Here is a 15260-nt window from a genome sequence, read left to right as displayed (position 1 = left end):
ACATCTTATAAAATTTCGAACGTCAAACTTTGATATTAAAAATAATACGTGCTATTACTACGAATATATTTATTAACTTCCGATATATATAACTTACCGAATCGCGACATATCGTTTACTATCGTACCCAGAATTTTTTTAAGATAGTTCGATGATCTTGAAGATGATATACATATTTATATAAATATCCGATTTTCTCTATTATCAACGACGCAGTTAGCCTCAATGTCTCTACGTGTGTATGTTGTGTTATGTACGTACGTAGGTATGTACGTATACCTGTATATATTCACAAACGATGTGAATTTGGTTACAAATGATTATGAAATTCGAATGTAAAAGTTCTACGCATTAAAACGCGGGAAGAAAGTTAAACACCTGTATCCTTCCCGAACCTTCTCAAAAAAAAAAAAAAAAGTATTATATTGATATTAAATATTCGATAGTTTCGAAAATGAAATTTAGTATTTGTTATATTATCACGTTTTGGATTGTATTCTTTCTCTCTCTCTTCCTCCCTCTCTTTCTCCCTCTCTCTCTTTCTCCCACTGTGTATACGTGTATGCATACACTGTCTTTTCGAGATACGAAATGTTAGTCTTGTGGTAGAAGGAGAACTATGTTTCGTAAAGAAACAACGCGCGCGTACAAATCGTACGAAATAAGAGCTGTTTTATCGAGAATGTTACGTTTTGTATCTTTAAATGATACCTCGATTATTTTTATTCTCGTAACGAATACTATGTATGTATATCTATTTTACTTCTTTTATATGACGCCGATCGACAAGAGGAACATCGCAATGACGCAACCCGCCAAACCATACTGCACTCGAGAACGCGTCGAATTCTACGGCAGAACCTCTTTAGAATGTTCTACACATACGTATGGTCCAATATACGAACGTTGTACGTGTTAATGTGTAAGTACGGCCCCTTCGTAACGTTTGTTTGCGTCAAAAGGAAAATGGCGTCAGTTCGTGTCGTCTGCTCTTTTTGACAGTTCACGATACATACGCGTCCTTTGATTTTCGTTTCGAATATTTCCTTCCATCGATTATTATCTCGTTATATATGATCGTTTATCTTTATAATTTTAATATCATTTTTTATTATATCAAGAATTTGTAATATCTCGTATAGGTTGTAGAAAGATAATCAAAGACGGGATATACGTTTTCTGTGTTCAGTAGTAGAGTACTGTCGTCTGCTAATCTGACAAGAGCGCAGAATCGGTAATCAGTCGAGTGGCAAATGATATGGCGTACGGGTGTGGATATCGAATCGTCATGGGGCTGAATTATTCGTGAAACATTAATGAAAATGAACATTAGTATACTTATTTCCGAATAACATGAGCGGAAGGTTTTACCTTGTGATATATTCTCGATGATGGAGGCAGAGGTTAGAGTCTGATGACGTCCTTCAAGTATTTTCTACTATAGGTTGCAAATTGTTATGAATTTCGTATGCAACACGAATGACGTGTGATCTATTGCCAATGTGCAAGCGATAGTCAGCGTGTGAATTTCGTAATAATATATAAGGGAACTATATACTTAGTTCAATTGAGTCAATGTTTCATTCAAATTGTCACGTTATGCAAGTATAGATGCAATTTATTACACAAGTAAATATCAAAGTCCATAAAAATGGTTCCTTAATAGTTACATTAAAACACTATAATATAGACTGTTTTGAAATATTCTATCAAAGAGAATTGGAATAACCTATGAATGTTTAAGACCTAATAGTTGATATAATCTCTAGTCAGAAAACAGTCAAAAATAAAGCTGTATATCGATGTTGAAAATGTGATCACTCTTCGGCATAATTGTTTGGTACCAGTTCAATCTATGATATAATAGTGTTTCGTGTAAGTAGACAAATTATGAATATATGATTGTATCCAGTTTGTCTATGAGATATATTAAATATATGTGTATATATATATGCATATATATGATTGATACAATAAAATCTAGTATCTTTGGAATACTTAAATAAAAGAAGGAGTATAATGAAGACATAAATATAGCCAAAAGAACTGAGTTTACAAATATATAAATTCCAAATGACTTTATAAATATCTAGGCTGTTTTTAGAAACCACCTTACAGTACATGGTAATAGGTACATAACTTTTCATTGGAAACCTATTTGTATATATGATGTTTCTATTGAAATATAACGATACCATTATTATATTAATGATGGATTAATAACTTATTAATCACTGCATTAGCTAATAATATTATGGAGCAGTGTAGAGGAAACGATACCTCTAGCATATCCAATGCGACAAAGGCAGATATATCACCAAAATCAAAACAAAAGAAAAAATCTCTATGTCAGATGCTTATGAATAAAAAGACTAGAGTTGGATGTTTGGAAACATCTTATAAAGACGGGGACTCGAATAAGAACTCTAAAGCTGATAACTCGCAGCACGAATCTCATACTAGCACAAAATTATCTTTGTGTTGTGCTATGACCGAACGCAGTAGAACTCCACCTCAAAGTTTAACCGCTAGTAGATTGTCTCCGACAACTTTAAGCAGGACATCTGTAAAATCTGAAGTGGCTTCTGTTAATGGTAAATGTCAAACAGATGCGTTAGTTGAAAAACAAGAAGTTTATATGACGTACGGAGATCAAGAAGCCCACGAGAGTAATATAAATAAAAAAGTAATAATGCGAGAAAAGGAGCAGCGCAAGAGTACTTACACAGAAGGTAAGGCATAAAAAAAATTTCTTTTATAGTAGAACAAACATTAGCTGTTTTCTTTTTGATTTTTGTTTTTTGTTATTTTCATATTACAATATAATAATTTTATATACATATATACTCTCTACTTAGAAACTATTTTGCTTCACCAATAACAAGATTGCATGAAATTGGTTGATATTTTATTAACACATCAATATTTAGGAATATTTAGTATACAATTTATCAATGACATTTTTATTTATAAAAACATGCACCAAAAATTGTTTACGTGTGATGAATATTTCTTTTAATATTGATTATCTCATTCGATAAATGAAAATATGACCTTGCATATCCCCACCAAAATACATTCTAAGATACTCTATAGTGAATAAAGAGATAGAAGTGTGTCAGTGTGAAGTTTTATCATAGTATGAATAAAGTGAACTGGTCAGTTGATGTCCAATCTTGAAAACAGGCAAATGTAATAAGTATTGATAAGCTTGAGTGTTGATAGTGTCGTTTAAAAATGCCATCAAGGAAAAAAAGGAAGAATTCATTTCTTAATAAATTATCTAAAGTATTTAGGAGGAAAAAAACTCATGTATCAGAAAGGCAGCCAGGTCACTCTTCTGAAGAAATTATTGAACAAAAACCAAAACTTCAACAACCAATAAAACATATTACTCATTCAAATGAACAAATAAATACAAGTATAAGACCAGATATTAATCTTCCTGCAACACATGGTTTCTCAAATGAACATATTAAAAGTGAACGTAGTAGTACATCAAATCATTTTAGAACTTCTTCAGTGAATTTATCTGATGAAATTAAAAATTTCAATACTTTGGGAAAACAAGAAGGGGTTATGTACTCTGGCTCAGATAGATATATATATATAAAAACTGCCTTTCTGAAACAAGATAATAGATTAAGAGGACTTGAGCAAATGCAGCAATCTATTGCTTCTGAAAATAAAATTCAATCAACTGATAAAAATCAGATAAAAATCACAAACTCCTCGACTAAAAAAATTATATATAATCCAGCGAAGAATGATAGTATTAATGAAGCGATAGCAACACACACATTTTTAATAAAAGAACTTAAATCAACTACCCAAGAGAGTAGTGAAGATAGTGACTTCTCTGCAGAGTCTACAGAAGATGAAATCGAGGAATCTTCAGAAGATGAAAATACACAAATAATCAATGCTGAAAAGGATCACAAATATATAAAGGATGACTATTTTACAAAGGGGAAGTATATTACTTATTTCTTCCTGGAAATGGAAAGGCAATTCTACGATCCTTCAAAAGAAGTTTACAGTATGGTTACATACCATGATACTAACAGTTGTGAAAAACCAGAACACAAAGGTATAAATTAACAAATGAAATCTATGCGCTGCTTGAAATTTACTTATTGCGCTTTTTCTAGCAATTTTCATTTTACTGTTATGAAGGTGCCAAATTGTCCCCAGTATTTAATATATTATAGTGGAAAGCAATGTTATTTATCAGGTTGTAAGTTTAGTGTAAGTTTATAAACTATAAAGATTACAAAAACATAGAGTACAATAATATGGCACCATTAAAATCCATAATTTCTATGTCCTTCACAATTATCATGCTTATATATCTTTACCTGTTGCTGTATCAATAGAAAGTACCCCTGGTATACATATACATGTACATATAATTTTGCGTAAAAATTATATTTACAAATAAATCCTTAACGTATAAACAGAGCTAGGATGTAGTAATATGATGTAAGTAAAAAAATTCAAAGAACAGAATTAATATGAACTTTATACAGATTTTAAAATACATGCAAGTGTTAGAAATGTAATAGACAGTAATTGAACCAATTTAACCCTATTAGTGAGGAATTCTGTAATATCATTAACTATATAATTTCTATTTATGGATGTCTTTTATAAACTCATTTAAAATCGTATGTGTAATATTTCAATGTTCCAGATGAAAATTCTTCTTCTGGATCAATGTCTCCAATCTCTATGCAGTTAAGACAAAGATTACTTCACAGAAGATCTGCTGATAATCTAATAATAAATTCTCCAACAAATTCCATGCGACATTCTAGTCCAGAGTCCGTGAAAAGTGTACCTATTCAACTTAAACCTCGCTCTACATCACACGATGCCTTGTCAAAGAAAAAAGATCGTAAACAGCCCACGGCACCTGGAGAATCTACGGATAGTTTGGCAAAACAGGCATTACTCGCTGCACAAGTATTAAATTTAATTCCTGCACAGAAAGCTAGAGAAAGGTATATAAAGTATGAAAAAAATATTTTGTCAGAAAAAAAATATAAATTTTAATATTAATTTTAGAAGTAAGTATTTTATATTTACTATATCTTTTTTTATAGAAATTTTCTTCATGGAAGAATTGCAGCTAATTCATTGCTTGGTCCAGTAGAACTTGAAAAAGTATTACCAAATCGCGAATTAAAAATTTTTGTTGGAACATGGAATATGAATGGACAATCTCCGCCAAAAGAACTAAATGATTTTATGTTACCTTCAGAAATAGAAACAATTCCTGATATGTTAGCTATAGGAACTCAAGAATCATGCTCTGAAAGAAACGAGTGGGAAGCTGCTTTGCAAGAAACATTAGGGCCTTCCCACGTTTTATTAACTAGTACAGGTCTTGGAACACTTCATTTGGCTCTTTTTTTGAGGAGAGATCTCATTTGGTTTTGTTCTGTACCTGAAGATGATAGTTTCTCTACTAGAACTGGGACAGCATTTCGAACTAAAGGAGCTGTTGCTTTGGCTCTAATGTTGTTTGGTACAAGTTTCCTTTTTGTCACGGCGCATTTAACAGCTCATCAGGATAAAGTCAAAGAAAGAGTGAACGATATCAAAAGAATTGTTAGAAATTTGGATCTTCCTAAAGACTTACCTACAAAACATAAAAGCAAAGGTGCATAGTTTTTGGAGAATTATTTATACATTACATACAATTATAACTATACAAAATTGTAACTATACAAATTATTATATGTTAAAATTTAATATTTTAGATGTTACTCAAAATTTTGATTGCGTGTTTTGGTGCGGAGATTTAAATTTTCGTTTGGCTCAACCAAGAGAGGAAGTAATTCAATGGATTACAGACACATGTTTCCCACAACAAGTTCCAGTAAATTTACAAAAAGATCAATTAAAAACAATACTTAATGAAGGTGCGGTACTACGTGGTTTTGAGGAAGCAGCGATCATGTTTCCTCCAACTTATAAATATGATCCAGGCACACAAAACTTTGATTCAAGCAGTAAGCAACGTACTCCCGCATATACGGATAGAATACTTTTTAAGGGGAAAGGTCATACAAGGGGATATATTAGACGAGTTAGTCATGAAAGTGCTGGTTCGCATAAAGACGGTGCTATAGAATGCTTAATATATGATTCTGTTCCAAGTATTTGTACTTCAGATCACAAGCCTGTATGGGGTGTATTTAAAACAACTATAAGGCCTGGCATTGATACGTAAGTATTTTAAATTATATTATATTTTTATGATTATATCTATGAATGTGTATATATATATCTATGAACCTATATTTACCTATGAATGTATATATTTTTCTTTCAGAATACCTCTTGCAGCTGGTTTATTTAATCGTGATATATATATAGAAGGAATTAAAAGACGTGCAGCAGCAATGGATGAGTCTCAAGGAACTTCAAAAGTTTGCTCAATTCAATAATTATGGTACTATTTATAAGATTGCCTAGTAATTTGATATTACTAAAAATGTTTGACTCATGAGTCATGGATAAAAGAAAAACTTATATAAAAGTTACCATGTCACACACAGGTGGAAATACAAAATTTCTTATACATTCTTCAGTTTTATATAAAAAAATGTTTTGTATCTATATCGAACACTTTTTTAAAAATATAACCAAGAATTGTTTATATAGACAATTATATATAAATTGCTGTCTAGTAAACGGCACAAATGGATATTCTAGTCACAAAAAATATCATATAGTATGTTTTTTTATTAAAATAACAGTGTCACATCTAAAAGATTGACGTATTTGGTGCTAATAATACGAACATTACAAAATTAGAAGAAATGGCATTTTTTGCCATTCCTTGCCTAATTTATGTTACTGCAAAAAAAAAAGAAATATTTTTAAATAATCAGTATATGGTTATAAGCAGTGTTCAAACGTGATCTTTGGATTAATGAGATTTATAAAAATTTCCTCTTATTATTTGAACATGAGCATGAGTATTAAATTAATTCTTGAGATTATGCATTGCAAGGTATGATAACATTATTTTTAATAATTTATGTCAGATAATGGATTTACAAATGACATGGTACATTTGAAAATTAATATTAATTTTTTTCAAGATGCTTAACTATTTTTTTTTGGCTTCTTTGTTTTTAGCTTTGTTACCATCTAAAAGCATTTTTTATTATATCGTTATTTCTATCATGGAAAAAAAAAAATACTGTAGTATTCAATATAGACTAATATACAGGGTTGATAATATATTTCAGTGCATAGAATTAATTGATAAGTTACAAGACATCAAAGCGGTATATAAAGGCATATTTCAAACAATTTGAAATTTACATTTAAAAAATTGTATTTATTCCTACTATGTTATATCACTGTGTTTGATTAAGTATTTGCATACATATATAGCACAAAGTTTCTAATAAGGATATAATACAAATCATGTTAATCAAGTTCTGTTATTATTTTCTAGAAGTAAGGAACAGTAAAAATTATAACATAAAATAATGAGATAAGGTGATAGTTAACGCTTCCATGATATTTTATAATCTTTCTGCATAGCTGTTCTTACTTCTAGGTACAGATCTTAACAATTATCTCACTGCATAATTCTTATTTAATATCATTTTTACCTATTATTATAAAAGACAGATATTGAATTATAAGTTATATGAAGTAATATTCACACTATTAACAATATTTTACAGTATTTAGTAGAAAGACTGTGTTGTACAAACCATACATTAAGACAAAGTTAATCTTATATTAATTTATTACGCGATAATAACTTTCTGACTATTCCAAAGATATTTCAGAGGAGATGCCTTCATAGTAATTTCAGGTTATAAAGTAATGGGGATGTATATGTTTCAACTTATTATTTATTTTATTGTGTATATATATATACATATATATATATATATATATATATATATATATATATGTATATGTATACATATATTTATTAACTTAGACATGGTAATTAGTATTGTTTATAATTATGAAAGCTCGCATATAGATCTTTGCTACTCACCTTGCTGTTATAAACATTATCATTCGATTGCATCTTAAACTTAAATGAATGTAGAATGCTGTCCCTTTTGTGTTATCAATAATTAATAATAATATTGATGGAAAATATGGACCATAGTTAAAAGTCTCAGGGCTTGTAACCGTACCAAAATTTAATAAAGGTTAACTATTATTCCAGATTATTTTAATCTTTATTAAAGCACATCCAAGAACTACTATGATTTCGACACAAAATAATATAAACATTTGATTATTTTAGTATTCGTCGATCGTGTTACCAACAGACACACACACACATATACACATATATCTATATGTTATATTTAATTCATTCATTCGAGTAAAAAAATCAATGAACACCTGACAATAAAAATCTAGTTATGTTGTAAGATTTCTTTTTTTTTTCTTTTTTTTAACAACGTGCAATAATGCAATTTTTGTAAGTTTCTTAAACAAAAAAAAATATATATATACAAGTATCACAAAAACTACAAATTTTAATATTATTTTCGTGCCAAAAGTATCCAAAGGACGAATATAAAAAAAAAAAAAAAGTTTGGGCCAACAATAGATATGGTGTCTTTATTGTTGTTGTTGTTGTTATTCTTAAGCAAGTAAATAAAAATGTTTAGGAATTAAATTTAAACGTGTAGGCAAGATGCGTAAACAAACAGTTTGAAGATGGGTATCAGAAATATTTACGTAATCGCTAGATAAGGTGATATTATCTATAAGTTATATACATATACATATGTAGATATCGTGAAGTATAAATCCTTTTAATCGTGAATGTAGATCTCTATCAGATAGAACGATTTTCTAGTTTGGCACGGTTACAAATCCTGCGATAAATTTCAAAATAATTTTTTAGATTTGTAAAATAATTTAATAGATCTCTCTCTTTTTTTTTTTCTTTCTTTATCCTTCTTTCAGTAATTTTGTCTTTTTTTTTTTCCCAACTAAGTAATTCTTTCATTATGCTATCATCGCGTCGTTTGATGTGTTATATAATTCAATAAAATTAAACGATATATAAGTATTCCTTCTTAACAAACATATAGCATATACGTTGCCATTCTAAAGTGCCTAATTCACGATATTTCTTTTTATAGTTTTATACCTTGATTTGAATGAAAATAAAAAACAAAAAGTTCACTAGAGATACAAATAAAAAAAGAACAAAATAAGTAGTATAATTTTGTTTTTATAAGTTAATACATTTTTTCCTACTTATCTCGTGCAGCTTGCCTTAACTATGCCTTATCTGGATATACATATTTGTAGTTATTTATACATTTACGTATGTTGTATGTATGTACATCTTCGAAAAATATCGTATTTCGTTAATATATCTTATTGATATCCTTTTCAGATCAAGAACGTATATATGTCGTGTTTGTATGTATTTCTTAAAATATGCAGTGAATTTCGATAAATTAAAAAAAAAATATATATATATGTATATATACATATATGGTAATTTTGAAAATAAATTTTAATTTTGGTTTGCTCCATTTCTGATTTTTAATAAGTATTGCAAAATTTCTATATATATATGTATATATATATATATATATATATATATATATATATATATATATATATATATATCATCGTATTTATCATTTAAAAATTAAGGTTATCTCTATATACGATTCACTTGGTACATGTAATGCGACACATTTTCTAATAATCTAATATTATATATTGTATGTATATATATATATATATATATATATATATACATACAGACATTATATATATATATATATACACACACACTATTGTCTTTTTTTTTAACGAATAATATCTATATTGTATGATTCGTTCGAATATTTATGTTATAAGTAACTTTTTATTTTTTATTAAAAAAAAAAATAACGAGATTTGTTAAAACGAATATCACTTTTATCCAAAGATTTCTTAATTAAGTGTTTAATAAATATGTAATGTAATAATAATGGAAACGTTTCCAAAATATCCAACATTTCCATTATTTTCTCATGTTCTTTGTTTTCAAATACATATATGTGTATGTGTGCGTACGATACACGTATGTATAAATAAGAGCAACACAAAAGACGTGTCTCACCGAGGACAAAATGAATTTATAGTTGTTGTGTACATTGCTCTTCTTCGTGACATGCGCGAATGTGTGAGTATTACTTACGATATACGTAAATAATATAATACGTTTGTGTGCGAAGCTATTTGAGAAACGTAAAAAAAAGATAGGAATACAGACAGATTTTCAAAGTATTATCATTACGTTTCGATCAGTTCGATTGGAATATTGACACACGCCTGATTTATGTCATTTTTGTAATTTATATTACTGTGTCGTTTCTTGTATAATTATTCTTATACTCTGTGATAAAATTTTCAAAAGAAAGAAAAATAGAAAAAATAAGAAGAGAGAGAAGACACGACGCGTAAGTACTCGTGGCCGAGTCTTTTTACAATTGTTTTGCTGCCATTATTGATTATATTAGGAAGTTCAAGTAGATTTGGATAGTATAGCATTAAAATCTAATGGATGCTTTACGAATCGGAAAAATCTATTTGTGCGATAATTTATTTGTATTGTAATTGTGTCTCGATAAAATGTTCGAGAAGTACGAAATGAAAGAATAATAGCTGAACGATCGAAGATCGATTTTTTAGATTAATACATACTTATATATTATTATTATTATTATTATTATTATTATTATTATTATTATTATTATTATTATTATTATTATTATTATTGTTGTTGTTGTCATTCGATGTTAATAAAAGATAATGGAGAATTAATTATTCGAGTTTCGCGCTTTTTCAAGTATGCAAACAAAAAACAAATGTAACGATGTAGAACGACCAATGAGAAGAGTTGAATGAGGTAATGGAAGGTTAGGTTAAAACATTTGAAAGTGTTGAACGGTTCTTTAAAGATTTTTATGTATGAAATAAATATATGTATTGTGTAAATGATATAAATAAACATAAATAAGAAAGAGAAAGAAAAAGAAACAAAGAAAAACTCGTGGTTTATTAAGAGTGAAAAGAAGAAACTTACGTGGAATTCGATATTTATTTATTATCGTTGCGACGCTCTCTTTGGCAGTTACACATCGGCAGAGAAAAGCGACAAGTAATCGTGTGGTCGTTCATTTTTCGTTAACAAGATTATATCGTAAGATAGGTACACCCGATATGGATTTTTTACCGTACGTATATACACTTCACATTTATCAAATTTAATTTTTCAAATTTACGCAAAATATTCGATATGATATATAATCTAACCTAAATTTTAATTAGCTTAATCGATGATGCGCAGAAAAATGATATTAGTGCGACTTTTTTTCTCAAAATGATCGTCTTATATTCATGAATTTTAGATTTTTCTTTGCATTGCATTTAGATTCAGTTTTATAGAAGTCGTTTAGAGATTTTTACTACTTTGTTTTATTCAATTTTATCGTTTATTGGCACAGTAGAAATAGACAAATTCGGCGAATCTTATCTATGATTTGATTTTTGTTGTTTATTACGTTATGTCCAAATATTATTTAATGTCAATAACAATAGAGCTACTTCATCCTTATTTTGGAGAACGGTAAGATTGGAAACGTTTAAAAACTGGCCTTACCAATCTTCCAAAGATTCTTGTACTCCAGAACGTATGGCTTCTGCTGGTTTCTTTTCCAAAGCAACAAAGGAAGAACCAGATTTAGCAGAATGTTTTATTTGTTCTAAGCAGCTTGATGGCTGGGAATCTACGGATGATCCATGGTTTGTATTTTGTTGATATATTGTTAATATTATTTCGTTATATTATTCATCTCTTTATCATCGTTGAATCATCAATGAATTTTAGGAAAGAACATGAGAATCATCAACCATCGTGTGCCTTTGTAAAACTACAAAAACAAGATGAATGCCTATGGACCGTTTACGAATTATTTGAATTAATAAAAGCGTATAATTTGAAAGAATGTGTAAGTTTAATACATTTTTAAATGTAAATTATAGATGAAACGTATAGTAATAGATATTTCTGATAAATAAGACAGATACGTAACGGTTATTTTTATTAACAAATATATATGAATTTTAAGGTTGTAAACATTCTTATTAATTAGAAATTTATTTTTTAGGAGTGTGAATTAGAAAAGGCGAAATCTAAAGTAAAAGACGAAGCAGCTAAGCTTGTAGAAGAAATACCATTATTATTTAAAAGTATAAGAAAACAGAAAAGAGGAGGAAGTTAAGTTACATTGATGAAGTATATGATATATTTTTTAATAAAATTTAGATGATATATTTTCTTTATAATAAAATTTATTAATATTTATATATATTTTTATTTTATATTAATAACATAGTTGTAGCAAATCAATATATCTTATATATCCTGATTAAGAAAAAAAAAGGTTCAATATGGTCTGATCTTTATGTATTCACGTGGATCGAAGTAACGTGGATATATAATTATGTAGAGACATAAATTTCAGAAACATCTGTATATGTATTGCGTATCTCGGTTGCTTCGCCTAAACTTAATCAGTATTTTATAATATATTAACTTTTTTCTGCAATGTAAAGTATCGAGAAAAGTATTTTAATTTGGATTTATCTTTTAACTGATATTTATTATCTTTTAGTAGATACAGTTACGTACTTACGAAATAATCTCGATATATAAATGAAAACGATAGGTTACCTCAATTTTATATATTTTAATCTTTCAAGTAGTTGCTTCTTAGATTACAACATTTTTTCATTGTTTCCAATTACATTTTATTTGTTAACTGATACAAGTGTAATATTATTTTATAAGTGAAATGAAAATTAAATTATTGAGAGAAAGAGGGAGAGAAAGAGAGAGAGAGAGAGAGAGAGAGAGAGAGAGAGAGAGAACTTATAATTATCAAAATATACAAAATATGTTTCCTCTTTACTATATACATAGAAATTTATATTTGATGGTACGTTAACACAAGTGAAACTTATCTTGCTTTAGGGTATGCATCGCTGACGAAGCGGTCATCGAACGTTTTTCCTAGAAAGCTCGTATACGATTATGCATCTTGGTTGAGAGTCGAAACGATCCTTTCCCGGACTATTCGTTCGTTTCTTGGTCGTGTTCGTGTCGCGAATCAAGCATTTGCTTTGATACATCTTTAAGGAAAGTTTCTACATTTTATTTTCTATTCTATCCTTCGATAAATGTGTGTGACAAGCAAGCATAACATTGCTCGATCAAATCAATTTGCTTTGTCGGCGAACGCGTCAATTGATCGATCAAGAATATTTTTATTTTAATTTTCAATTTTCTGCTTTTTTGTTATTTCAGGCTCACGAATACACTTTTTCTTCCTCATGCCCGAATCGTCAATTTTTCGATATTACTATTACACGATAATATATACGATAAAACGATGTAAAACGATAATTTGTTAAGGAACTTAAAAATACGTTTATATTGTCATGTAACGAATACGAAATTCGTAAGGCGTGTTTTGTTTACATTAATCGATTCTACCTGTCCTTCTTGTAGAAACTAACATACGTACATACATACATATGTATATAAACACATACATTAATAATAAATACGTAAGTATATACTTACTTTCTACGTGCTAAGAAATTAACATGCGTATACATATAATAAACGATGCTTTGAATTTAGATTAAAATGATCCCTAAAGACTATCTATAAATTGTGTTTCCGTACACCGGCAGTTCGTATAAAATAATGTCGAATAGATGTCAAGGATTACGGTTCATCGTACAGAACAACGAATTACGATTCTAAGTAACGATCGTCGAATTCGTTTTAGTAGTAGATTCATTTTTGGTAAGTGCCGACTCATGGAACACGAATATCAAGCTGACCAATACGAACTCTAAAAGTAGGAATCAAAACGAATCTTTATTGTTGGATCCTTGTCCTCGATTTGTACGATTATCGTAGTACAAAGTTAAAAGAAACATATGTGTCTAAAGATTCGTCCTTGTCTGGTTAGATTTGCTTTCTCTCAATTTCTTTTACTTTATTATCGGCATCTATACGATGACGTGAATAATGAATCTGCCTTTAGCGAGAAATACGACAGCTTGTCTCCTAAGAGATGAACATACGATGGACTCTGACGAAAGGATTGAAAAATCCATGATTTGCGCGGCTTGTTTTTTTTTTCTTTTTTTTTCTTCATAGTAAGCGAGAGTATAAAGTATAAAGTCAAATATCGAAACGATAGCGTTTCGTTTAAAGTAGTACATACACATATAAATATACATACATATATGTACTACATACACAATCGTACGATTCTATAAATACGTATAAATACGATAGAGGATTTAAAGTGATTATGACAAATGCGTAAAAGGAAAACGTGTTATAGACATATATATATATATATATATATATATATATATATATATATATAAGTAGTTAATATCTCTCGATTAAAAATCTTATTGTCAAATAAGAGTGATACGACGAATACTTAAAATATTAATGTGAAACTGTCTATTAATGTAACCATATTATTTACTGTTGTAGACTAGCGTAATCCCAAGAGACTATGGCCGATTATTCAAGAAACGTTTTAGCCCCGTCCTATGTTTATCGAGATAAAAACGATAAAATGATTGGACGTTATAGCGAGATAATAATGGAAGGCGAAGGGGTATTTGATACGACATATTCGTCGAGATATTCGAGCGTTTGGTAAACGTTCTTAACTCCTTTTACCAACGCAGAAGATTCCATTCGATGGAGATGATTCTCTTTGGATGTTCTTATTTCGTTTTGTCGAGACGCAATTGAATTTTAAAGTGGGGATAAATCCTCCGTATTTTATTTATTTCCTTTTCTTTCTTATTCCAGATGATCGTAATACAATCATTTTGATATATTATCATTTAATGTATTTATCGATCATAAACGTATAAACATTTGTGTGTGTGTCTGTGTATATATATATATATGTGTGTATGTACACATATATTTATGTATTTCTTTTATGGTTCACGTTTGATTTCATTCACGTAAACAGAGTTAGTATGATGTAGATATTAAATATTTCATTTATTTCTTTCTTTTTCTAATTGGAAATAATCATAATACAATCGTATTTATATATTATCGTTTAGTAAACATATAAACATCTATTATATATGTATATTTCATAACTATATATTCATTCATGGTTCACGTTTGATTT

General features: G+C 28.7%; 3 protein-coding genes across 7 annotated transcripts in view; 2 read left to right on the top strand and 1 right to left on the bottom strand.

Annotated features, from left to right (window-relative positions):
• The window catches only part of LOC127063010 (uncharacterized), a 12466-nt gene extending 12341 nt beyond the window's left edge, over positions 1 to 125 (bottom strand). The window contains exon 1 of the mRNA XM_050992145.1: positions 98 to 125. Coding sequence (XP_050848102.1) covers positions 98 to 110 — 13 coding nt within the window. The 5' untranslated portion in view covers positions 111 to 125. The remainder of the gene's footprint in view (positions 1 to 97) is intronic.
• Positions 126 to 503: 378 nt separating this feature from the next.
• On the top strand, positions 504 to 8216 carry LOC127063014 (inositol polyphosphate 5-phosphatase E). 5 transcript variants are annotated; one of them, XM_050992170.1, is made up of 7 exons: positions 504 to 922; positions 2244 to 2732; positions 3866 to 4090; positions 4694 to 5003; positions 5106 to 5665; positions 5766 to 6234; positions 6341 to 8216. In XM_050992170.1, exons 1-7 carry the CDS (start codon positions 871 to 873, stop codon positions 6453 to 6455), a joined length of 2220 nt encoding a protein of 739 aa, XP_050848127.1. In that variant the 5' UTR covers positions 504 to 870; the 3' UTR covers positions 6456 to 8216. The 5 variants fall into 5 exon arrangements, with proteins under 5 accessions (XP_050848127.1, XP_050848128.1, XP_050848130.1 ...); XM_050992171.1 differs by having other exon boundaries at positions 506 to 922; positions 1143 to 2732; XM_050992172.1 differs by lacking the exon at positions 504 to 922 and adding an exon at positions 945 to 1403.
• Positions 8217 to 9842: 1626 nt separating this feature from the next.
• LOC127063022 (baculoviral IAP repeat-containing protein 5) lies at positions 9843 to 12378 on the top strand. The gene is made up of 4 exons (XM_050992189.1): positions 9843 to 11246; positions 11611 to 11814; positions 11900 to 12020; positions 12180 to 12378. Exons 1-4 carry the CDS (start codon positions 11233 to 11235, stop codon positions 12291 to 12293), a joined length of 453 nt encoding a protein of 150 aa, XP_050848146.1. The 5' UTR covers positions 9843 to 11232; the 3' UTR covers positions 12294 to 12378.
• The last annotated feature ends 2882 nt before the right edge of the window (positions 12379 to 15260 follow it).

Source organism: Vespula vulgaris, chromosome 4 (assembly GCF_905475345.1).
Source record: "Vespula vulgaris chromosome 4, iyVesVulg1.1, whole genome shotgun sequence".
In the NCBI taxonomy this organism is placed as follows: domain Eukaryota; kingdom Metazoa; phylum Arthropoda; class Insecta; order Hymenoptera; family Vespidae; genus Vespula; species Vespula vulgaris.
The sequence above is the reverse complement of the archived record's forward strand: the minus strand, read 5'-3'. Positions and strand labels throughout refer to the sequence as shown.

Bases quoted from the DNA above. Each gene is read 5' to 3' on its own strand.
- LOC127063014 (XM_050992169.1), top strand. From the start codon at position 3,238: ATGCCATCAAGGAAAAAAAGGAAGAATTCATTTCTTAATAAATTATCT. The intron at 5,004-5,105 runs GTATATAAAGTA...CTTTTTTTATAG, and splicing joins GCACAGAAAGCTAGAGAAAG to AAATTTTCTTCATGGAAGAA. The intron at 6,235-6,340 runs GTAAGTATTTTA...TTTTTCTTTCAG, and splicing joins ATAAGGCCTGGCATTGATAC to AATACCTCTTGCAGCTGGTT.
- LOC127063022 (XM_050992189.1), top strand. The intron at 11,815-11,899 runs GTTTGTATTTTG...AATGAATTTTAG, and splicing joins GAATCTACGGATGATCCATG to GAAAGAACATGAGAATCATC. The intron at 12,021-12,179 runs GTAAGTTTAATA...TTTATTTTTTAG, and splicing joins CGTATAATTTGAAAGAATGT to GAGTGTGAATTAGAAAAGGC.